This window comes from Anoplopoma fimbria, chromosome 8, assembly GCF_027596085.1.
Source record: "Anoplopoma fimbria isolate UVic2021 breed Golden Eagle Sablefish chromosome 8, Afim_UVic_2022, whole genome shotgun sequence".
Classification (NCBI taxonomy): Eukaryota; Metazoa; Chordata; class Actinopteri; order Perciformes; family Anoplopomatidae; genus Anoplopoma; species Anoplopoma fimbria.
Genome location: NC_072456.1, coordinates 18,779,164 through 18,803,709, shown reverse-complemented (window position 1 = coordinate 18,803,709; position 24,546 = coordinate 18,779,164). Strand labels below are relative to the sequence as shown.

At 41.0% G+C, this 24,546-nt stretch overlaps 1 protein-coding gene across 1 annotated transcript; it reads left to right on the top strand.

Annotated features, from left to right (window-relative positions):
• Window positions 1-308: 308 nt before the first annotated feature.
• Window positions 309-24,190, top strand: cers1 (ceramide synthase 1). Its single transcript, XM_054602202.1, has 7 exons — window positions 309-1,379; window positions 18,264-18,423; window positions 20,673-20,853; window positions 21,393-21,554; window positions 21,707-21,854; window positions 21,981-22,141; window positions 23,702-24,190. The coding sequence occupies exons 1-7, from the start codon at window positions 1,131-1,133 to the stop codon at window positions 23,742-23,744; spliced, it is 1,104 nt and encodes a 367-aa protein (XP_054458177.1). The 5' UTR covers window positions 309-1,130; the 3' UTR covers window positions 23,745-24,190.
• Window positions 24,191-24,546: the final 356 nt, after the last annotated feature.

Sequence of the window (24,546 nt, the reverse complement as noted above, 5' to 3'; positions counted from 1 at the left end):
GTGAGTTTTTTTTTTGTATGCACGCAGACACTAATGATTTAAACCAAATTAAATTTAAAAAAAAAAAAATGAAAAAAAAATGATGGCACATTTTTGTGTAATTGAAGTGTGTCGTGTGTAGTCACAGAGCATTTGTCTGCACTGTCTCTTTAAGTCACCCTTTTTAATCCTCAAGCAGAGGGTTAGAGCAGAAGATAGCGGGGCCCTAATTACGTCACGCCCCTCGTTTTTTTCTTTTCTTCCCCTTCTTCTTCTTTTTCGCATAAACGGACGCTGTCTTCTTTTCAACGTACCAGTTGATTTCCGTTGGAAACCGACGCGCGGCGTATCAAAACCGCAGCCCCGGACACGTTGACCAGCCCAGAAGCGGCGGCGGAGGAGAAGAAGAAAAAGAAGAAGAAGAAGAGGCGGCCTCTTCATAGGAGAATACTAATCTGATTTATCCTTATTTATTAGCTGGACTAACGTTGCTTCGTGTGCCGGTTTGTCCAGTAATCTGCCACAGACGTTACATAAGTTCGACATAACGGTCGGAGATGAGACGTTACAGCGCAACGGCTCTCTAATCGAATGCGCTGGAACGGGCTTCGGCGCTGGAAGGGCGACACGAGCAGAGCGCGAGCTGAATACGTTGACGTGCACGCGCTCCGCCAGGTTTACGGGTAATTCATTCAAACTAGCTTAGTTAGCTCGAGCCCGATGCTGGAGTCACTGCTGTGTGTGCGCGTTTGATTTAAGTTAGCTAGGCGGCTAACCGGGGACGGGGGGACGGGGACGCTGCCGCTGCCGATGAGCCCGTGTGCGTAGCGGAATGATGAGCAGAAGAAGCCACCACCAGACAGACACTAAAGGCTCACATTAATTGTTGAAACCACATTTAATAATTGGACTGCGTGGTTGGGCCCTGCTATCATTCATATTAACAAAAAAACAAAAAAAAACCCTGTCCTGGACGCGAAGAATGGGCCCATGTCTTAATTTGGAAAACAAAGAATTAGGCTACTGAAGAGGGGTAAGCTGGTTAGATAAGCTTGTTTTAGCGTGTTTAAGCTGTCTGGACTGTACTGCTCCCTCTGCCCCTTCAATTGGAGTATTTTTGTTGCATATTTTTGTGTCTGTGCCGCACCACAATGAGCAGTCACAGCGGGGACGCCGGGCCGGTCGAGGTGGAGCCCATGCCGGGATACTTGGACCTCGTCTCCAGAGCCTCCACCGTGATGCTGGGTGCGTGGAGGGACTGTAGCTCGTGTGGTCTGGAGCTCTCCAAACGGACCCTCCTGGATAACGCGTACATTACCTGGACCGAAATCGCCCTGTTCCTCTTTTGCGCCTTTTTGTGGACGCAGGTCAGGCGGGGACTGACAGAAAGTCTGTTTCAGGTTGGTGACACGCAATCACAATGCTAATACCCCATTCCTCATCCTCAAGGTTAATTTACTTACAACCTTTAATGAATGGGTTTAGTAGCTCATTTCTTTAATTAGAGCCCCAGCACAGCAGAAGTGTGGCCTCTTGTGCCTCCCATCTCTCAGGGGGGGGGAGTAGTGAGAGAGGGAGAATAACACGTTCACAAATATTTGATCCTTTTTTAGGCTAAAGAAATCAGGATAAACAGAATGTGGGAGTATTAGATAGTAAACACCCTTATCTATACTTGTGCTTGCCAAACATTTGAGCTAAATAAGTCTGAAATGAAGATTTTTTTTTTTTATGGTGAGCACTTCTATATTTGCAGATGGCATATATATATATATATATATATATATATATATAAAAAATGCAAGCTCAATTCCCACACACTAAGCGAGGTATAATCAAAATGCTATATAATGACCCTAGCTAATAAAGTCCCAGTTACAACCATTGAGCTTTATCCTCATTTTGTCCCTCATTCCTTCTGGTAACCTGGTGACAGATTGAAAATATTCTGGTGAAAAAAAAAATATATATATATATATATACATTTTTATTTACTTATTAATAGTCTGGAACAATCAATACACAACAGCATACAATTTTTTGTCTGCTCGCTGAATACAATTCAAACATACTTTTCCATTTTATCCATTATTACAGTCGATATATTCCTGAAACTTTTAGATTTCTATTAGGGCCTTTAGGTACTTTTTGGTACGTGGCAGCAAGGTCATTGACTGCAACTATGTCAAATTGCAACTGATGCAGACTTCCTAGCATCCTATTTCCCTCCCCCCCTTTGTCTTATTTTCTCCCAGCCACATAAACTAATGCTGAAAATGAGTGGTGGGGGAAGCGGATAAAATCTAGTATATGTCATTTTATATCCAATACCATAATAAATAACAAAATAATAAGTTTTCTGGAAAATTAATGAAGCAGTTAATGAATACAGTAAGTAATAAGTAATGCCTGTTTTGAGTTACGTCACATACCTGTCAATTCAAATCTTCTTCTCTCTTAACACTGATGCAAAAATCATATAAAAATCAAATTGCATCACTCAGTCGTGCTCATTGATTTGCAACATTACCCATAATGCCCTAAAAACCCAGAGATGCTAAATAAAGAAAGGGCTACTCTCGGCTTAAAATGGCATAACACAATTACAAATACAAGCTATTACATCTACATCATATTAACGGATGTATTTTCAGAATTGAGACCAATACACTTTGAAATATCAGTGGAAAATCTTGGATGTGCACTTAAAAAAACCCACAATGTCTCTTAAAGCAGCATCACAACATTGTTTCTTACAACAGTATCTCAATCAGAAGCCAGAAGCTCAGTCTGTGCTCTGACCTCATCTTTTCCCTCCACCCATCCAAGTCCTGAGTACCTCCACACTGTTGTTGCTGCCGAGGAGAGCCCTTCTCCACAGAAAGCTAGCATGTGGCTCGTTATTCTGCCATGATTGCGCATGGGGGTGTAGAGGCTGCATGTGGTAGATGCTACGATGGTGATGAAGTATACTGTAGCTCAGGGCCCCATGTGTGAAGCCAGATGTGGCCTGAGAATGCAAAGAATGAGGCCTGTTTTCCAGTTTACATTATGGATGTGTGACCCCTATAGAACAATGTTGGATAAACCCCATTTTAAGGCTGGATACTATAAGGGGTGGGAAGGATGAGGTGAGATTTTTAATGTCAGGCGGATTAAGAATCAGTCAGTGTTCCCTCGGTTAATAGTGCATGTGTAACGCCACCTTTACAGCGCTTACATCAGGGATGAAGAGGATGGGTTCAGTGTTAGGTCAGTCATGCTGATCTAATACAATGTGACAATACATCACAAAAATTGAGGCTGGTTGTCCGAAGACTACGACTATATTTGAGGTCTTATTTGAGCAAAGCTTATTGCACGGACTTGAACTATACAGGATGTTTTCTCACTTGTTAAGCTGGACATTAAGTAAACCACAAAAATGGATTTAATACAGTACCTGTCAGTAATGATTGAACTGTGGCTTTCATAGTGTTGAAGTGCACAATAGCAATGGGCACTATAGCGTGCACAATGTGAGCAGAAAAAATGACCGCACAAACAATCCAGAGTACACACCCTTAATTGGATTCAGAGATTCAGAGCTAATGAAACTAAATGGACATCAAATGTTGACACCAGTGTGTAGACTATGGTGTGATGTGACGGACATGTGAGGAATGAATGTTGGTTCCTCCAATGGACATGAAATATGGACCTCAAAGAACATTTAGGTATAACCGTCAAAGAGAAAGATGTAACGTAGTTTGACAGGTTTTTTGTATTCCTCTTACTTCATGAATTTATTTACAGGACATATTTCTTGTAAAGCTGCAAGGATTAGGCAATAAATCGCTAAAATGAAAGTCCAAAGACAATTAACGATTAATCGTTTCTCAAGTCATTTCTCAAGCAAAAATGCCAAATGTTTTTATTAATCAAAAACATTACTAGCGGATGAATCAATACTTCACACCTGACAACAGATGTAGTGGATGAAAATATTTGGTTTCCTGTTTTGTTATACAGTACTCTCTGTCATGTTTGAAGAAGGTTGCCCCACTTAAAATACCCACTTTATCTCTTTTGCATATTCCATGGTACACTCAGATTCCAACCATCACAGCAGCAGGGTGATGCTTGATTTTGTATGCTAAGCTTGCTGTACTCAGTCATTGGCACCATAATGACCACAGCCAAACCTTGTTGTAATGTAAAAAAAATATAATACAAGTGTGAGACTACTGCTTCTGGTCGAACCCAGTCACTGTCAAAAGCTAGAAGAAGAGATAAATAGATATTTAATCCTCAGTGTCCTCAAGTACACTACTACAGACTTTGGACGCATGCTTTTATGGTGGATGAGCTTTGGTTCATGAACAAGGCTCTCCAAAAGCTAAACACACTTGAGGTTAGATGGATGTGCCAAACATCCGTGGTCAACCAGGTTCCACGTGGCACCATGTTCACTTCACATGTCAGTGAGCATGCTGTTAGGTGAGGTAAGCAAAGTGTGTAGGTTGTAAAGATGGCCCCTGTGCACAGAACTGTATGGTGGAGCGAGTGGTTTTCATCATGTTTCACTTTTGGTTTTGATGCTCGAGTGTAAAAGGCAGAGCAGCACGTATTCAGGTGTAATTAAACACAACTTGTTGATAAGCCACTTGAGCTCTACTGTTATATAAAAAAAACACTGTGGCCCATCATACTCTCCTGACTCATCCATTGGCACTTCTGACACTGGCATTTTTAAAATGTGTCATTTAAGTTAAGTGTTGAAAAGCTTGCCATTTATCTCAGGGCAACATATGGGGAAATGTTGAAGTTCTTCAATCTGCTCTTATGAACTCTCTTCTGAAGAAAATGTACCCAGTAATCTTCTAAATGTCATGTGACGGTGTGAAAGTAGCTGTACTGCTTCCTCATTGTCTTTTTAACCTCACTCCACACACACGTTTGTCAATGCACATGCAGGTTTATCTCTCTTTGCTTGATTCAAATAGGTGGTTTATGAGTTGTTCATTGCATTTATATGCCATATGTGTGTCAGGTTTCAGATACATATGGTTGTTTTTTTTTCATACAAACATGCTTGTGCAACTTCCTGTTATATTATCGCAAAGCCTTGGTGGATGAGACAGTGAATGAAGAAGAAGAAGGTGGGAAAATAGTGAAGAGAGTAGAAAGAATGAACAGAGACAAAATAACGATACTATTCGGTTAGAGTAGAGGTGATCAGAGTGGATAAACTACCAGAGAAGGAGGACACAGCTAGAGGAAGGAAGGAGAGGAGAAGTGGCTTTACAAGGTTGTTGTGTAGCTGAGAACAAGCTCGCTGACTCATCATTAACAGAATTTCATTCACACTCGCACACATGCTACTAAAAAGGATATATATGCTATCTCACACATGTACATGCCACTTCTCACTACCTCACTTTTATATCCAGCAGCATCAGAGTATGTGTTTTGAAAGCGGCAACACACTAGCTGATAAGTGTACACAAATAGGCAGGCAGTGGTCAAACCCTAGGTGCAGCAGTTAATAACCACTCTCATAAATGCCTCACACACACACACACACACACACACACACACACACACACACACACACACACACACACACACACACACACACACACACACACACACACACACACACTCTGGAGCTGTCACTTAAAGAGTAGAGCAACAGTATGCTAGCCGGCTCCAGCCTTGTTGCAGACCAAAGTAGCACCTCATCCCCTGCTGTTGTACTAAATGTGAAAGCCGTCTTATGTTTGACAAGGTTCCCCCCAAACCACAGATCCCAGATCACCTTCCACAAAGCCCCTGCTCATTGTTGTGCATTAGCGCCGCATAGGGAAACCTGATACTGGATTTGTGGTGAAGGGGAAGTGCTATCCATTCAGCCAAAAGTGCCCACTCAGGTGAAACTTGCTTGTAGTTTTGACACTGATTGCAAGCGGTTGTTCGGAAGTTTGATTATTAGGCCTATTAGTTACATCCTCCTCTCCTCTCCTCTCATCTTTTGACTCAGCTATCTAATTTATCATCATATAGCGTTTTAAACGATTAGCACTTTCACCATCACCTGACATGTGATCTATTGCTCTGTGTGCTCCAGTGTGTCATGTGTCATAAATACAGAGCGCTTATGGGTTCACAAAACTGTCAGCCCCACTGTTTCCCCACTCGGAGGTCTGTGCTTCAATTAATCATTATGTGTCACTGTCATTAATGCACTTGTATAAGCCTAATTATAGCCATCATATTTGTATCATGCATTCACAGTATTTTTAGGTTTGAATTTTGATTACAGCATAATTTCAGTGCCAAAATATGTTCCTAACCCTGTGTGTGTGTCTGCAAAAAGCTGAATGTCTGATGGCTTTGTGCATTCGTAGGGTTGGTTGGCTGCATTGAGGATTGTTCCAACCTGTAATGCACACAGCATCAAGCTGTTCAGTTCAAATTTCCTACTGACGTATTGGGTGGCTTGCTTGTCAAGTTTAGCAGCGGGTTTCCATATCACTGCCTTTTTTTTTTTAGCATTTGGATCCATTATTCAAACTATTTTTCCAGGCATTTGCAGTATTAGCAAAGATAATTATTTGTTAAGATAGATACAAATTTGAATTATGTATCAACAATTTTTAAGTTTGGCTCTGTGACACATCTTATCCCTCAGTGCCCTGCTAGTTAGCACTCCAGACACAAGAAGGATCATATGTAGAGCTCACGACAAGTCATCAATTAATTGATTAGTTGATGGTAAGAAAAGCAATCGGCAACTATTTTTCATTCAAAAATAGTTAAAACATACAAAACAAAATATTCTCTCTTTCCTGCCTCTCAAATGTAAGGATTGATTGCTTTTTCTCAGTTTTACATAATTGTAAATTAATTGATGGATTGATAATTAATTGGACTGTCAATTGAACATTACAAGATATTTGAAGATGCCATCTTGGGCTCTGTGAAGATGAAACATTTTTTCACTACTGTTTGACATTTCATAGACTAATTGATGAGCTGTTAATAAATCAACAGATTAATTGAAAATGAAAACAATTGTCATGTTCTCCATCAGGTGAAGAAAAGAGGATTGATCCTTTCATGTGTGTCCAGAAATTCTCCATATTTGATGTATTCCATATTTAATGAAACCTTTTGTAGAAGACAGTTTCATGCACTGTCATTTAATACGAGCATGGTGTTGTTTAGACAGCAGGTAAAGGTAGAAAAACAGAAGGAGTGATTGTAAACTCTCTAACATGGTGAATCACAGCCGAAGCAGCCATATGTACCAGCAGCTACAAAGCAGCATCATGAATCAGCTCTGTTTGCTGACTGTGACAGTCCGACTCTCCTCTGGTCAACTGGAATGTGCAGCGAGGCCTTGACCGCTACAGAGCTGCTGTGGCCGGCCTCTCAATCCTTTTCCTCTTCCTCTCGCTTTGTCTCACTTACTTACCCCCAGATAGACACAATGGACAGGCTGTCATTAGACGAGAACACACTGTCACTTGTTGGCTTCCTACTTGGCAGATGTCTCACTGTTATAGAGGCCACTCTATAACAGTGGACTGGACAGAGTGGTTGGACAGAAGTTTCTTTTTGTCAACATCTTCATGCACGTTTGTGTGTGTGGTGAATAAAGTCCTCATGATGTGGATAATTAATTGGATGTTTCTCGAAAGGTTATGGTTAGGATCTCAAAAGCATTCTTGGGATACATTAGATCTGTCAGTCTCTCTCTCTCTCTCTCTCTCTCTGTCTGATGCATCCGCATGCACTCACAATCAAAGAGAACGCACTTTCCTTTGCTAAATGTGATCAGAAAGTTTCCTGCAGCTTTCTTCTTTGTCCTACTCTCCCTTCAATTCACCTAATCTCACCTTTTTCTGTATCATTCTGACTCCTCATCTGACTTTTATCTTTTGTATTCTGCCCTCACATTTAGTCCCCACCCACCATTTGCTGTTAGATTTGCATAGCCACTAGCTAATTAGCCCAGACCTGAAGGTTGAGAGTAGGACTTTTAGGGAAATTCACTCACTAATGGCAGCAACTTCAAAGGTTAATGCAACAAAATGACTGGAGCCAAGGTGTAACTCAGATATACTATACAGACCATACTGTCTTGTCACACTTCAAAATCCCCTCAAAGATATGATATTTTTGCAAAGAATGACAAAATAAAATTTGTATGTGGATGTTTTGTCAGAGGCAGTGATCAACGGTACCTACACTTTGGGGATTAAAACACTAATATGAATGAAAGCTAAAAAAGATACACGATTACATTGTTTGATTGACTGGACAGGTTGGTAGTGTTTCGATGTGCTGCTTTTCCACAGAAACCCAGTAATGTGGGTCTGCTTTACTCCTCGCTGTAATTCATAACCGAACCCAATAACCTATCCTTAATCCACACATCCCATCCTCATTTAACTCCATTAGACAGTTAGTGTAATGAGGCCTATCTGCAACATCGGAGCTATAAGCAACCGCCTGAAAGGAGCTGCTCTAACGGATTTTGGTGTGCTCGTAGAACAAACACACACTTTGAACAGGGATCGCTCAATACGATACTATATCGAATCTTAAATCGCCAATTTGATTTGTAATTCACTATCACAATTTATAGAATGTCTCATTACTTTTTATGTTCTTGCCTATGTGGAACCGTTGATTGATATTGTTAATGGTCAGTTGAACATTTATAATAATCTATAATAAAGCATTGTTAGTAAATATGTTTGTGGACCTTCAGGCAGGTTTCCAGACTCAGCTAGCCAGATTCATATTTATTATTCAGTTCCATATGGTGTCAAGCAAGATATGTCTTCGTGTTGGTTACATTACAGAAATATGGGACTTTGCCATGATAAGGATTAAAAACACCTCTAATCATATAACTGAGTAAAATCCACCCCCAGAACTTGCATCTAGCATTGGCATCTAAATCTTTATGTTGTGTATTATCATACTTAACATTTGTTTTGACTTTCCGTAGTCATTAATCAGTCATTAAGTCTCTAAATAAAGAATAATGGCACATCATTAAATTGATTTTCCATCTTTACCAGTCAACATTGCTGTCTGTCTATGAAAGGGTTTGTTTTAACATAGCGTCTGATTGTGGTCGGCTCATGAACCATCGGCCTGATGATTCATACATAGATTGGCCTGTTAAAGACACACATGCATTCATACGGCGGCTGTGGCACATGAGGTAGAGCGCTTGTCCCGTAACCACAAGGTTGGTGGTTCAAGCCCCTCTACCGGCAACATGCCGAGGTGTCCTTGAGCAAGACACCTAACCCCAAGTTGCTCCCCGGGCGCTTCATTGCAGCCCACTGCTCCTCCAGGATGGGTTAAATGCAGAGAAATAATTTCCCCATTGTGGGACTAATAAAGGATTGATTATTATTATTATTATTATTATACTCACACACATACATTCTCTCTGTGTTGCCCATAGCATGGTTAGTGCATTATAAATGACAGCCGTATGTCTTCAAGCTGTCAGTTTGGACAGGAAGCAGCTTGAGTGAATATCTTAACACTTCACTGAGACTGTAACTTAATGTTATTTTCCACTCTCTTTCTGTTGCTTTAACCAAGCCGGGAATATGATGAGTTTAAATTGTATTGCATTCACGTAAACATGTTTTTATTAGCAACATTATAATAATGATGTACTCTTCAGGATGGAAGACACAAATAATAAGACCATATGACCAAACATCACAAGCTTTATGCTCACAGCTAAATGAAAGGAAGTGGATGTACAACAGCGCCGAATAAAGAGCTCACTGTATGCTACTTAAGTGCCACAGCGTGTCTGTGCTGACTTCTGTTGTTTGTCGTGTAAATATTTGTAAATGTTTTGTCCCTGCAGAGTGGACAAATGTATATGTATATGTCTTCAGCCAAAATGTGACAGCATAGTTGGCGATGTATGTTTGTGACCTTGTTATATGAAAAAAGGTTCAAGAAATAGTCCAGTCATTAACACTTTCCCATGATACATTTTCACTTTTATGTTGATTTTAGTCAGCAGTGATCTTGCCAATCATGTATTCAATATGATTAGAAACATACATTTTCACTTTGGCTCAATGTGAATGAAGTGGATCAAATCTGCCCAGCTAGCTTTTCTTGAAGTCGTCTCTCCTGCTCTAAAGTAGCATTAGCCTTTTCTGATTGCTGCTTTTGCCCACTAAATAATGTATGCTCCTTTTACTGACTGCTTTATGATGCAATAATACAATGTAGGCTCCAGAACAAAAAAGACACCTTAAAAAGGGGTTTGCATTAGGACGCAGCAATGTTCACTTAAGTATGTGAGGAAACATGAATGAGCAGATACAGATAATGAAGATAATGGTATGAAGAAATAATGAAAAAACTAAAACAGGCTATATTTCACTTCAATAGAGAGTTTAATCAATCTGTGTTATTCTTGAGACCCACAACATGATTTGTTGAGGAATTCATCCACAGTGCGTACGATCAGAAGAAATGTCCACTCTCCAAAAAAACCCAACAACTTTGCTTTAAAGCTTCGTAATATTTGAGTTCTGTATGAAAGTTTTCATGACAAAAGGTCAGCAGTGATCTTGCCCTGGAATGTAAAGGCCTTAAGGCAGTTGTAGAATCGTGCAGTTGTGTAAATGTTTTTAAGTTTAGGACTTGTACCTAGTCTTGACAAGCCTAGACAGAATGTATGTATACATGTCTGTACATGGTGTTATTAAGAAAACATGGTGCTGCTTCTATGTTAGTGATATATATATATATATAGTGAATGTGAGAATATGTTTTAGCTTAATTCTGCAAAGTTATTTAACTATGATGCTCCAGAAGTTACGGTAGTTGGAGAACCAGTTAAGCTGTTAATGCCTCCACTGGGATCAACTAATAGGCTAGACCTTCTTCCACCAGGTGCACCTGCTCTCCCTCTCTATTTCTCTGTCTTACTCACAAACATTGTGACACATCATATGTATGCTCTGACACACACCATTTCTCATTTGAATATCTATATCTATTTATACAACAGGAACTGAAAGCACTGCAGCTTTAATTTAGACTAAAATATGTATTTGATGGTTCCTTTGCTGTGAATGCCAGATGAAGTAAAGTAAGTGTTAATAAACGTTGCCTTAACAACCAACTTACATCAGATTCAATGGCCTAAATGTTGTGTTTCATAGGACTGAAGATGTTTTGCAATTCAGCTTAGGTAATCAAATCCGGCTTTACCCGTCCCACTTGTATTTCTCATTCATATGATTTTGCATCACGCTGCTTTGCTTCTCGTGGCTTTTAAAGTATTTTTTTCAAGCTTACCTGTGATGTACATAACTATAATACAAGACCTGCCCAATTCTCCATTAGATATAAGGGGCTAAGCTATATATGGAAAAGTTATATTCAAATTGCATTTCAGTCTACCTCAGTCAAGTTTTTTAAATACAACCTTAGGTCCTGTCCAACCAAAATATTTGAACTAAACATATCTAACTATAAATGATCCCTCTCTCGTAAGGAATTGACTGAACACAAGTATACTTTTGTATTTGCAAACACCTTTCGCACACACATACATGTAAAGGCACAAACTCTGTCACAACATTATTTTAGGCTTTCGCTAGATTTATGTTGCTGATCTTTTGTTTGCTTTTTGATTCTATGTCTTTTAGTTGACTTTCGATGTGTTCATGGCTTTTGTATCTGCTTCTAATGCCTACTGAGGTGAGATTGCTTCAATAAATCTCTAGGGATTTTTTATAGGGGGAGTTTTAATTGCATATCTGATGCTTTGTTTTATTGTGTTAATAAAAATAATAAAAAATGTAAATCAGTAGCCAAAGACAGCCTAGTCCTAAACATTTGCATAATATGCAATGGTCAGAAGGTATTTTCAAAGCCCACTACTGTCATAAACTGTGGTCATTTACTCTCTCGTGTATGCTATCTGCTACGTCCAGTCACGTATGTGCAAATGAGTGTGCTCAGTTGCTAAGGGTGTGTTTTTAATCAAATCAGGTCCAAATGCTCAGCCAGCCTCTTGCTTTAGCACCAGTATTCCAGCAGTGCCCATCTGGAGTTGTGAGTTGTCCTGGTGGGCCAGAAGTTCAAGTGACATCCATATGGAAAGTAAAAAAACACATCACATGCTGTTTGATCCTGAATTGGTCTGGTCGTCTAGCTTTATCCAGATGTGCTTAAGAAAATAATTGCATGTAATGGCCCTTTTGTTTTTGTTGGAGTGGACAGAACAGTTGTCCCTATCAAGCAAAATTTTAAGGCTTGTTTCTCATAAGAAAATATGTCTCTCTGTCCTTGCAAACCTCAACATCTGTTGCCTTCAGGTGCCTGTTGGATACAAAAACAAGTTCAGCAAACATAATATGTATAAAAAGGGGGTTATATATTGCATAGTAGTGATCTGCAGTGTTTTCTAGTGGTGACATATAGAGACATAGGTACAAAGAAAGAGGGCCTATAAATGCTTGTTTGTTGCTTTTCACTTGGGATTTTCCATACTTAAGTCTCTACTGAGTCACACATATGCCTCAAAGAATGTATTTAATCTGTAGTCAATTCCTTTTTAATGCATCACATACAAATGAACAGCCGACTCATCTCACCACCAGCAGGCAGGATATGGATGTGAAGAGGTCAGGACAGAAAAATGTGCCATTACCCAACATTAGTAACCTGGAGAGGTTAGGGGGGAGAGAGAGAGAGAGAGAAAAGGGCAGCCAGTACCAGCTCTCTCACTGTCCCAGTATGAACACGGTACAGGGGAGACTGAGAGGGGTGTATGACCCGACTGTTGTCAAATAAGTGATGTTGAGATAATGTGGTGTACTTAACTTAAACACTTCTTGATGTGTCTTAACGCCCACATTATTGTTACTTTTAACATACAGACAGCAGCTTCACGGTGATGAAGTCTGTGTCTGTGTTAAGCTGTTGATAATACAAAGGCTTCAATGTCGCTGCTTGACATTAAAAGCCTTCCACTGGTGAACGAACTGCTTGAGGGCCTCTGACTGATGGTGATGACCGCTAATGAAGCCTAGTTCCAGACCTCTGAGATCAGAGATTTAATAGGTGTTGTGACCATTCATGGCTGTTTATTCAGTCTGAGAAACTTTTGACTAATCAGAGCTAAATAGGTTGGATTAAGAATGGGGACGTTTTCCTTCATGGATACCTAGTAGCTACATCCATGAAAAATTGTGTCTTAAAAAGGGGGACAAGGTAGATGAGACCAACGCTTCTGGACAAGTTGTTTTAAGTCTACATACAAAAATAAACATGAATAGATGATCAATGTGAAACAATGTTAACTGCTCTTACCAACCACTACCACAGCCTCAGTGTCAACTCATAGTGGGACAGATATATTACTCCCTGTGGATTGAATAGGGTACAATAAAAAATAAATAATCCTCCTCCCAACAAGATATTGGTTAACGTTCACTAAAATCAATTTACAGTTGGATTTGAAAGATTTTCAAACCATTTGATGGTTTATAAAATATTTTATCCTGTAACTTGAAAAAACAACAGTATAGAAATTCATAAAGGAAATACTGTCTTGAACTTCCTGCCTCCATCGGGACATCCCTAATGACAGCTGTCGGCTCATCCATTTGTTAAGAACAAAGGGGGAGTGGGGTGGGTTGGGTGAGATTATTTTCTCTTTACAGAGGCAGATATTCTGTTTTGGGTGAGGTAGACCAGATGTGTAATGAAAGGGATAAAAAAAAAAAAGTGGATTCTAACCTACTTACAGCATCAGAAAAGTCTAGAAGACTCCTCAAATAGCGTTGCGTAAAAAGTTAATCACAAATAAATATAGTCTAAAACTCTGGCCATCCATTGGATTAGCCTTTGTTAATCCTATTTGGCCCAAGTCTGGGCGAAGATGTAAAGAGAACGGAGGGAATCGGTGGCAGAGCTGGGTTTAAAGTGACACTGAGACGGACAAAGTGACGTCAGATTAACGAAAGGGATCGAAGGAATGAAAGAGGGGAACTTATTGAACAGATCCACACATGAGCCAGCAGCCCGACTCACTGGCCCAGTTTATCTTCTTACGCAACAGGCCAGCGGAGTCCATTCACCCTCTCTCCTCTCTCATCACTTGCTTCGGGAAAGGGCAGAAAGGGGGCTGAGAACTTTTAGAGAGAGGAGGGTGAAAGGCAGGGCAATGGGGTGCAGCTGCAGATGATCAGGGAAAAGGGCGGATGAGGGAGGGCTGTAGTGGAGCAGAGATGGATGCCACGCTGCAGGTCTTTGCCAGCATCCCTGCATGGTTGCTAAGGGAACCACTCATTTGTCGTCAAGTCTTTTTCACGCCGACTCCTTTCCTGTCATACATACTCTCTGTTTTTCTTCCGTTTCCTCTCTCCCTTCTGTTTTAAAAATGCTTCTCGTTAGCTAGAGAACGAGTTCAGCCAGAGTCTGTCTGTCAGAGAAAGAGAGAGAGAAAGAGAAAGAGGGAGAGAGGGGGAAGCTGTTGAATGGTTGCAGGTCCCAGCTGAGTGTAATTCAAGGCCTTGTCATTTATCCGACAGAGGACGAGTGTCCTTGACCCACTATACCCCCAGTTTGTATACTGGCATAGAAAACTAAAGGGTAGATTGGTAGAGTGGGTGGATAGGACCAAGTGTGATGGTGGGCTGGCCAGTACAGAAAGACAATAAACAAGCCATTGGCAGGATGTTATATAATCTCAAAATCTGCATTTGAAACTAAAATGTTGTCCCTGCTGTGTGGTTTTTGTTGTAAAAGCCATGGACAGAGAGACCAACTTTTGTCCAAAATTAGCCAGCAAGTAAAAACATCAATTTACCCAACAAATACCAGTAACTGATCTCAAAGACACATCTGCTACCAGCTGATTTGGGGTCATGCCTCTGCCCTACTTTATCCCTGCACTAACGGGCTTCATACATATTTGGGTTTGGGGTGTATTAACTCTTCTAAACAGGTGTTGCAAGGGTTTGAACAGTAAAACTGGATGTAATCTGGGACATTTTAGCTCTGCATTAGCACTGCATTAAAAAATGCATGGGGCTGCTTTGGTGGGGGCGTGTTGCTGCAGGTACAGATTAGAAGAGGAAATGTGATCCAAGGAGGGCAGTTTGAGTAACAGATCCATGAGTTTGAAAGCTTATCAGACACCAAATGAGCGGTGTATGTTACTGTGAGGAAGGACGTGACAACACTACAAAGTTATCATGATTGTTATATAATGGTCATATACAGTTATATGCAATTATTCTAATACCTATTCTCGATCACAGCAATCATGGAGTAAACTATAGAACTCTGCAGTCATGTGAGGATGAAATCTACGTTTCCAGTTTTTTTATACAGTGCAAATGTTGTCTGAACAGGCTCTTCAGAATGTCCTTCTCCACTCAAAGAAAGCAGTGTTATTCCTTTTGATTTACAACGTACAGAAGAGAAAAAAAAAGACTGCAGCCAGCATGGTGAATGTCATACAAACAATGATGCCAACTTCAAAGTTGTCCAGTGCAGTTACAGTACAATCTACAGAAATACACATCTGTCACTACCACATCACCACTTTGGTTGTAAAATGCGGCTGACACAAACTCGTTCATAAGATAACTGTGTCACTAATTGAATGCGGGTTTTTTTAAGCGTACATGTAGCCCCTAACGATGACATAGTGGAAATTTGGCATTGGAAGATGTTACATTTATGTCGTGGATACAAACAGGATTGAAACAGTGGGTAAAACAACATAGAGGTCAATAGAACAGATGTGGATATGGAGGCATCAGTAAGAGATGTACTGAGCAGTGAGGCAGCAGTAATGCGGATTTACAACTTAGGTATGAGGTGCAGAGCCGAACACGGTGTCTGCAGTAACCTGTATCAGCCACTAGTGTTATTCAGCCTGCGTGAGTGTGCGTAGGCTTATGTTTTTGTCTATCGGAGGGGGTGATGTAGTGGAAGACTGGGGGGGGGGGGGGGGGGTATGCTGTGTGCTGACAGCTGGCCTCTATAAATAAATGTCGCAGGCAGGGGGAGACACAGGGGAGGAGAGAAAAGACAGAGTGAGCTGGGAAGACTGAGAAATAAAAGGGGGAAGGAGGGGAGAGAATGGGGGACGGAGGGAGGAGACGGAGGATGGGAGGGTTGATGGAGAGGGACTGATAGAGATGAACTGAGAGACTTAAAAGATAAGATAATCCTTTATTAGTCCCGTAGCGGGGAAATTTGCAGGATTACAGCAGCATAGGGTAAAGTGCACACAAGAGACATAGTAAAAGAAAGACAAGATAAAAAATAAAATGCAATAAAAAGAATGTGGCTAGCGTCCTGAGCTCGGGTCATAGATTTCCGGACATGTACCGCATGTCACCACAGTCTCGACCAATCAGCAGCCACGTTGGGGATCATGTGCCCTCTGCAGCTGCTTATGCTCTTCTGCATGTGTCGCGACATAAGGGAGCACAAAAGACTGTCGCCGCTACATTTTATCTCACATCAGTGTTGCCCCGTCAGCTTCCTTCTCTGTCTGGTTTTGACCCTCTTCTGTGTGACGCAAGGACTCCATCAAATCCAGAAAACAGCAGCAGAAGGGACAGAAACATAAGAATGAGGCAGAGAGAGAGAGAGAGAGAAGAAGAAGAAAATGAAAGAAAGACGATCAGCAAGAGATAAAAGACTAAACAGGTGTCACGTTTTTTGGTCACACAGACAGTTTCAGACATATATTGTGTAATGCATCCCTGTGAATGTGACGTTCTGAGAAGGCACGGCTTACACGCGACTCCCTCTATTAATTGTTCATGTAGTCGGTCACTTAACCCTGTCGTATCATATCCTGTAGTCTAGCTGCTTAGTAACAACCCACTGAGATCTACTGTATCACTGACACCGGCTACTTTCACTCTCCTGCCTCCTGTTACACCATTTCATTGCCTTCCAAAGTCGTGTGTGTGTGTGTGTGTGTGTGTGTGTGTGTGTGTGTGTGTGTGTGTGTGTGTGTGTGTGTGTGTGTGTGTGTGTGTGTGTGTGTGTGTGTGTGTGTGTGTGTGTGTGTGTGTGTGTGTGTGTGTGTGTGTGTGGGGCATGCTGTGTTGAGCAGGGTTTGGTTTCCTGTCTTGGCAGAGCAAAGACACACTGAACACCTGCCTGTCTCACTGCTTTACTGATGTACCTGTCTTACTTATTGTGGTGTTCCTGCTGGCACAAGATATATATGGAGGCTGAAGAACAGAGAGAAAATGGGAGGCAAAGGGTGGGAGTGGTGGGCGGTAAGATAAGGGAGGTGACAGAGGAAGATAGCATGGCCCCACCAGTGAGTAGGTGGAGTTGTCATGTTATCGTGCTGCATCAGGATGTCGGGGGCCTTCCTTCCGACTTCCTCTATTTCTGCTTGCATAGCAAACCATAAGCAGACTCGTGGAAGACGGAGCAGATGGTCACATGGTTGAAACGTACTGTAGCTTAGTGATGATGCTGTATGCATGTGTGTCAGGACAAGAGCGACATACAAAGAGGAAGAGAGTGCACGCGTCTGTTGTTTCAGTTATATGCCTATGTTAAAACGGCATCTGCTGTATCTGTAATCTAACATCTAAGCAGGGCAAAGGTCATCTTACATCTTAACAGGGTCATCTTACACTTTCTATTATCATCTCATTATAAACCATTATATGATTGAATTTTAAAAAATCATGTTATTCTTAAATAAGTACGCTAATTAGCTTCCCTTCTGCAAAAATATACCATTGGTTTGAACGTTGTGCACAGTGATAGAGGCATATTTCATGTGATGCATTTGTGGTAGTTCAACTGTTTATTATAAAAATGTACACTAGTCTCTTGATGTCTCCACTATTACTTCCTTTTATACTCATTTGTTTTCTGCAGCCAGTGTTTATTAGTTCACAAAAATGTGCATCATGGAACAACATCAGCGGTTCTTCACAATAAAACAAAAGAAACCCAAAAGAAATTCCAGCTCCGAAACCACAACACTGCATTAAATGACTGCGAAGATTCCGTGTGGTGAATTGTTTGCACCACACATGTTGAATTAAGAGCCTTGTGTAGAATTTCACAATTCTGTAAAAGGACACCGTCTGAATGAATCAGTAATTGTGTCTGGAAAGACCTCCCAGCAGTTCACCCAGCTGCATGCCTAAAGAAGCATCTAAATTCATTCTAGTACTTCCTGTCCTCTGTCTGACTGTGTCTCTCCTCTCTGTGCTCTGTCCCTGCAGCCTCTAGCACAGTGGTGCAGGCTGCTGCCCAAAGATGCTGCCAAGATGCCGGAGAGTGCGTGGAAGCTGGTCTTCTACACCATGTCGTGGTCATACAGCACCTACCTGCTTTTCTTCACCTCCTACTCCTTTTTCCATGACCCGCCCTCTGTCTTCTACAGTAAGATACACAAACAGTGTGAACAGATTTAAATGTTGCTTATTTAGCACTCGTCCTCTTCGTGGATTTGCTCCCCATCAAATGTTAGTGGAAAGAGCCTTTAATGGTTAAGTTTACTGCTTTAAATTCCTTTTCAGTGTACAAAGCATGTCCATATTAAATATGGACCTCAGAAAGAGCATGTTTAATAGTACTGCAACGAAGCCATTTCCCTTCCTAACCTAGTCAACGAGCTGAAGTTATTTTAATGACCACATTCAAATGACAAATGAAACAGCAGGCAGCACGCCCTACTCTTATACAGACTCTGTGTGGGTAAAATGCCACTTAGAGTATTCAAATAGAGAGATATTTATAGCTGTGCATACTGTTCATGCATATTCTGAGCATTGAAGTGATCACTCTCCCCTGTTATCCAATCATCAGTGATCACCTGTTATTGATACCAAAAGACAAAAATAAAAGTATTTTGAAAGCAATCAAAAGGAGAGGAATCAAATACCAACAATACAAAATAGTTTTATGATAGAATACATTAAGTGTTGCCCCAACACTTGTTGACTGCATAATTGTACTTAACGGATGACTATTATTGCATTGCTAATGGAGGATTGTAGTTGAATCAAGCAATCTTTTATGGTCTCGGTGCCTACTCCATCAGACATGGAGGTGTCAGGGCTCCGGTCGAACTCCAGCGCTCTGAGTGGAGCCAGCAAAGCCTGGATGACAGTGCCAGGTTCATCTTTAATAGCTGCATCACCTCTAATAGCTGTCAGCCTGAGATGTGTGCAGAAGCAGTGTACCGCCATGTGACTGGACTGTTAGGGAGGAGAAGAGAGAGAGAGACGTGAAAGCTAAAAAGAGAGGAATTTTATTTGTAGAGTGAGGAGGAAATCACACAAAAGCGAGGAGGGGTCTGAATTCTGAAGAGAAGAGAGGAGGGGGAAAAAAGTCTACAGTTCCCATGCCTCCCCTTGGCAGCTCTTCTTTTGTGATCCATCTAGCAGCCTTCTCCTCAATGTTTAATGACAGAAGGTCCAATCAATAAACATTACACGCAGCTCTAACGTAACCCCATCCCACCCGGGACAAACCTCACTCAAACATTAGAGGAGAAAGTTTCCGTCCAACATCTGATAGGTTTCAGAGACGTGAGCTAGCCTAGCAGCCTTAACGTACATTTGTCATGTTTTGCCTGTGGTACTTTAGAAACCCTCTCTAATTCCCCCGAGCTTAAACCTGATCCCTCAAGCCTCCTTCACACACTAACTACCCCAGCTGACCCTTCACATCTGGTAACCGGAAGTATTCCTCATGTACACAAGATGAATCCCCTGTGGGTTGGTCCTTTATAGCGTGGCACATCAGTTTGTGGTTTTAAACCTAATAATGAATGTTTTTTATTAAAGTTTGGACAAACCTAAAAGTTAAATGAAGACCAATTGATTAAAATGGGATATTTAAAAAAATTATTTATCCACCAAAAATGTATTGACCTCTCATTGAGTCAGAGAATAATGATATGGACTAACGGGCACATCAGTTTAATGTAAATATATTTACCGTAAGATTTTTTTGATTATGATCCATTTAAAAATGTAATTATTTTTCCAGTCTCTACAGTCATTTGTAATCTAAAATGTGTTCTCGTGGTTTTAATTCACAATTTTTGAGAGTTTTCTGAGACAATGAGGCATCTTAACACTGTCTGACAGACAACTGCCTCCTCCACATGAGCTTGTACTGATAAGCAGTAAAGTGAAGTAAAGATGCCGTTTGGCATGAACTGTTTGCAACTCTGTGATAGTTGTAATACAATCACCCACTATTCTACTGTGTGAGCCAACAGCATGATGCCCTCAACTAGAAAGTACAAGAAGACATACAACAAAAAGAAAGATAATACAATTACAATCCATACAACAAGGCTTGCAGAGGATTCACGCCTCTGCCAAATGCAGCATAACTCTGCATGTATTTTGATAATAGAAAAGGTGTCATCCGGGCTTCAGATCTGAAATAAATTAATATTCATAAACGTTAATATAGAAAAAGTATTACATAGACAAAAATATTGAGGCTAAAATAGAATAAATATATAAAAGTGGGGGGGGGCTTAGATAAATGTTATCTCCTTCATACATAATCTGACAGTTCATGACTAAAGTTTATTTTAAAGGAAAAGCAGACATCCTTACTGTGTGTATCGGCCCGTAACCCCTCGTCACATCTCCTGCCTGTTCCTCCAGACTGGCAGAGTGGTATGTCAGTGCCTGCAGACATCGCCATAGCCTACCTGATCCAGGGCAGCTTCTACGGCCACTCCATCTATGCTACTGTCTACATGGACGCGTGGAGGAAGGACTCAGCTGTGATGGTAGTTCACCACATCATCACGCTGGCACTCATCAGCTTCTCCTACGCCTTCAGGTACTAGTTTAATGTGTCTGCCTGCTAAGTCTAAAAAAGAACTACCTTTGACTCTTATAATGAAGTCGTTCCATTCAGTTTATGCCGTATTACCACATTAAGCCACATGACCGAGCACAGATGCAGTGAGTCGTATGTGTGATGAATTAAACTGTGGGAATTGTAGTCCATTGACACGCTTTAAGCGCCAAAATAATTCCCAAACAAAAATGTAATTATTTGTGTTCCTGGTTGAATCACTGTGTCTACCTGTAAAGCTTTCTGCCTGCAAATGAAGGGATTTAACTGGGGGGGGTAGAAAAGGATTTGCTTTTTGTAGTTAAATTAAAAACAAATAAATGCAAAGCACCTGTAAGATAACAAGAACTGAGACTGCATCACAGTGTATCTCTCTTTTGCAGACTGACAATGTCATTCCCACAATGACAGCTTTACTGCTCATGTTTCAGGAAGGTTGCTGGTTTTATTCTTGTATAGAACTTGTATTAGAAATAAGATAAACTTTACACCTTCTGTACCGTGCACTCCCTGCCCCTCAGATACCACAACGTTGGGATTCTGGTGTTGTTCCTCCACGACATCAACGACATCCAGCTGGAGTTCACCAAGCTTAACATCTACCTGAAGTCCAGAGGAGGAGGCTATCACCTGCTCAACGACGTGCTGTCCAACACGGGCTCCGTCAGCTTCAGCATCACCTGGTGAGGCTCAACAGACACAGACACACACACACACACACTCTCCCACGCACTTTTGTAGTCTCATTTTTCTGTCTGTTTCTTATTCACTCATAAAGATTCTGAAGATGAATAGACATACATTTCTATCTGTGGTTTCTATTGCGTTCTCTCAGGTTCTGGTTCCGTCTCTACTGGTTCCCTCTCAAAGTGCTGTACGCCACATGTGTGTCCAGCCTCCAGTCCGTCCCCAACATCCCCTTCTACTTCTTCTTCAACACTCTTCTCCTGGCGCTGCTGCTCATGAACATCTACTGGTTCTTAGTAAGGACACTCGGGTTTATTCATTTAAAACCCAGAAGGAATTTATAGTAAATGTTTGTTTTGTCTGAACTGCAAAGACACAATCTGACTTCTTTGTGTTTCCTGTCTCTCCCCTGTTCTGTGTAGTTCATTGTGGTTTTTGTAGTAAAGGTGCTAAAGGTGAAGGAGGTGAATGACGTCAGGGAGTACGAGGACGAGGACGGCACCAAGGCGGCAGCCGGACTGCTCAGAAAACCTCGGGCAGAGAACAACGACGATGATGCTGGACATCACAACTCTGCCCAGGGGTGAGCCGACACCAACACACCCCGTCTTTAGTTTAACCTGACAGAGAGACCTCAGCTCACGGTGGAATAATACCACCAGCCAACTACTGGCAGGTTTTTACTGTAAATCTTCACTAGTTAAAGGTGCTATTTGTAGAATTTCCACATCAATAAATATTTAGTTTGAAGACTTGAGCTACTGTAAAGAGAAGGCCTGGTACAGTGTAGATTTTTACACCAGTGTTAAATTATAATGCTTCCAGACAGAGAACTGGGATTAAAAAAATAATAATATTTCATAAATAAACACATTAATAATGTATTCAAATGTAGCCAAAGGTATTGTTATATTCTGAATAAACAAAACTTAGAGTCTACATCCATGCTAGCAGCTCTATGAGACTGTACTCAGGCACAGTGTTGCTTTGAGCTAAATGCTAACATCAGCATGCTAACATGCTCACAATGACAATGTTAACATGCTAATGTTTAGCAGGAACAATATTTACCTTGTTAAAGGGACGTACAGGGATACTTAGTTTAGTGTGTTAGCATGCTAATATTTGCTTTTTAGCATTAACAATAAGAACATTTCTGTGTAATAAAATGCAATGATCCCCCATAATAGTTGGAGCTTTTATGGGGAGTTATGATATTAATGTAGGACTTGACTATCAATGCCACTGTCGTTAGTTTGACACCTCTGAATCATTTGCTAACTTTATTACCTCTTACATACAATGGCACATCCATGCTGAAAGATAATACAAAGATAGCACTTACGTTTTCTATTTAATGATTATCTCAATGTCAGTTTTGGCAGGTAAAAGGATGGACGTTATCAATTCAGTTATGTAGTCAGTGTCCTTTATTATCACATCCTTGCAGTTAATAAATCAAGTCAATAAATATTAGAGGCGATTGAGTAGATTAATATGAAGATTTACAAATTGTTTGTGTCTACTTCCAAAGAAACTATCGAGTTATGTAATAGCGATCTCTTGTAATGTGAAAATAAATACTCAGCACTTTGCAATAGTGAGCTCCAAACAAGAAAATGCCAACTTGACTAAAACCAAACTCTATCCGTTTGCGCCTTTTTATCTGAACTTATGGATTCATCCGTCTTTATCTGAGGAGCTGCCTTTAGCCTCCTGACTGTCATGTGAACTTCTATCATCTGCGGCTGATTATCACGGCAGCCTTTGACCATTGAAACTCTGAAGACGTCGACAAAGTCCACGACACCGTATAGGCTGTAGTGTTGTGGTGCAATCCAACGATTTCATAACTCATTCAGACACTCTTCCTCACCTGAAGCCCAGGTGTAGATGCAGAAAAGAGCAAATCTCCCAACTGAGCTTGTTTAACTAGCAGCTCTCACAGGTAGATAGGATCAAAGAGCCTGAGGCCATATGGAGATGTGATTATGTGGCACTCCTTATCTACCTGGCCTTGACCGCTGCTGATATCCTCCCTGCTCGCTAATGCCTCACACCCGATCACCTCACTTGACAAGCTTATTCTCTCGTCCTGTCCTGCGCTCTCAGTTCCCTGACTCTCCCTTATCTCTCTTCGTAGGAAGCACGTGCAGAACGGGGTCACCAAAGAGAAGCACCTATAACAGGCTCTCCGTCGCCACCACCTGGCAATGGGCAACAAGTACAAGCAAGACAAGACGCCCTACTCAGACGGCTCACGCTCAAAAAATGTTGGCTGAAGAGAAGAGTGTCACCAAAAGAAAAAAAAGGGAGGAAAATAGCAAATTGGGCTGCAGTTGGTTTTTACTCTTTTTATTTGTTTTAGAACATTTCATTTCATCGCTGTCATTTTTGTTTTTGTTTTTATTAGAGCACTGTGAATGTTTTTTCTTAGTCTTATTGTTGCTAACTTTACATTTGATAGATTCAGTATAAAAGCAGTTTGAGTGAGAGTTGGACTGTGATTGTCGCGTACAGTAAGTTCAGGGTGTCGTGATCATCACCGTCGCCCAGACAAGGAGACGTTTATAGGCCTGTAGCGGTTCTTTAGACATTTAGACCAACAGTAACCTTTAGCAACCTGGTAAACAAGCAATATGCTAATTCTATAGGGGGGAGCTGTGTTTGCCGTCAGTGAAACAATGAATTCTTTGTCTCCTTTAAACTCCGTCCATCTTCTCTGACGCAAGACATGAAGAGAAAAAGGCTAAAAATCACGATATTCAAAAGGGAAACATTGCGTTGTTCTCAGTATCATTTTTCCACGGCCGCATAAGAGCCCGTCTGACATTACAAGCGTCTCACCACATGTATTGATTTTCATATCATTGCACAAATCAGCGGTGGTGACCGCACAGCTCTGGCGTCCATTAGTATGAATTGAAAAGCCACATTGGTGTGTGTAGGTATGTGTGTGTGTGTTAGGTGTTTCAGGATGGATGTAGC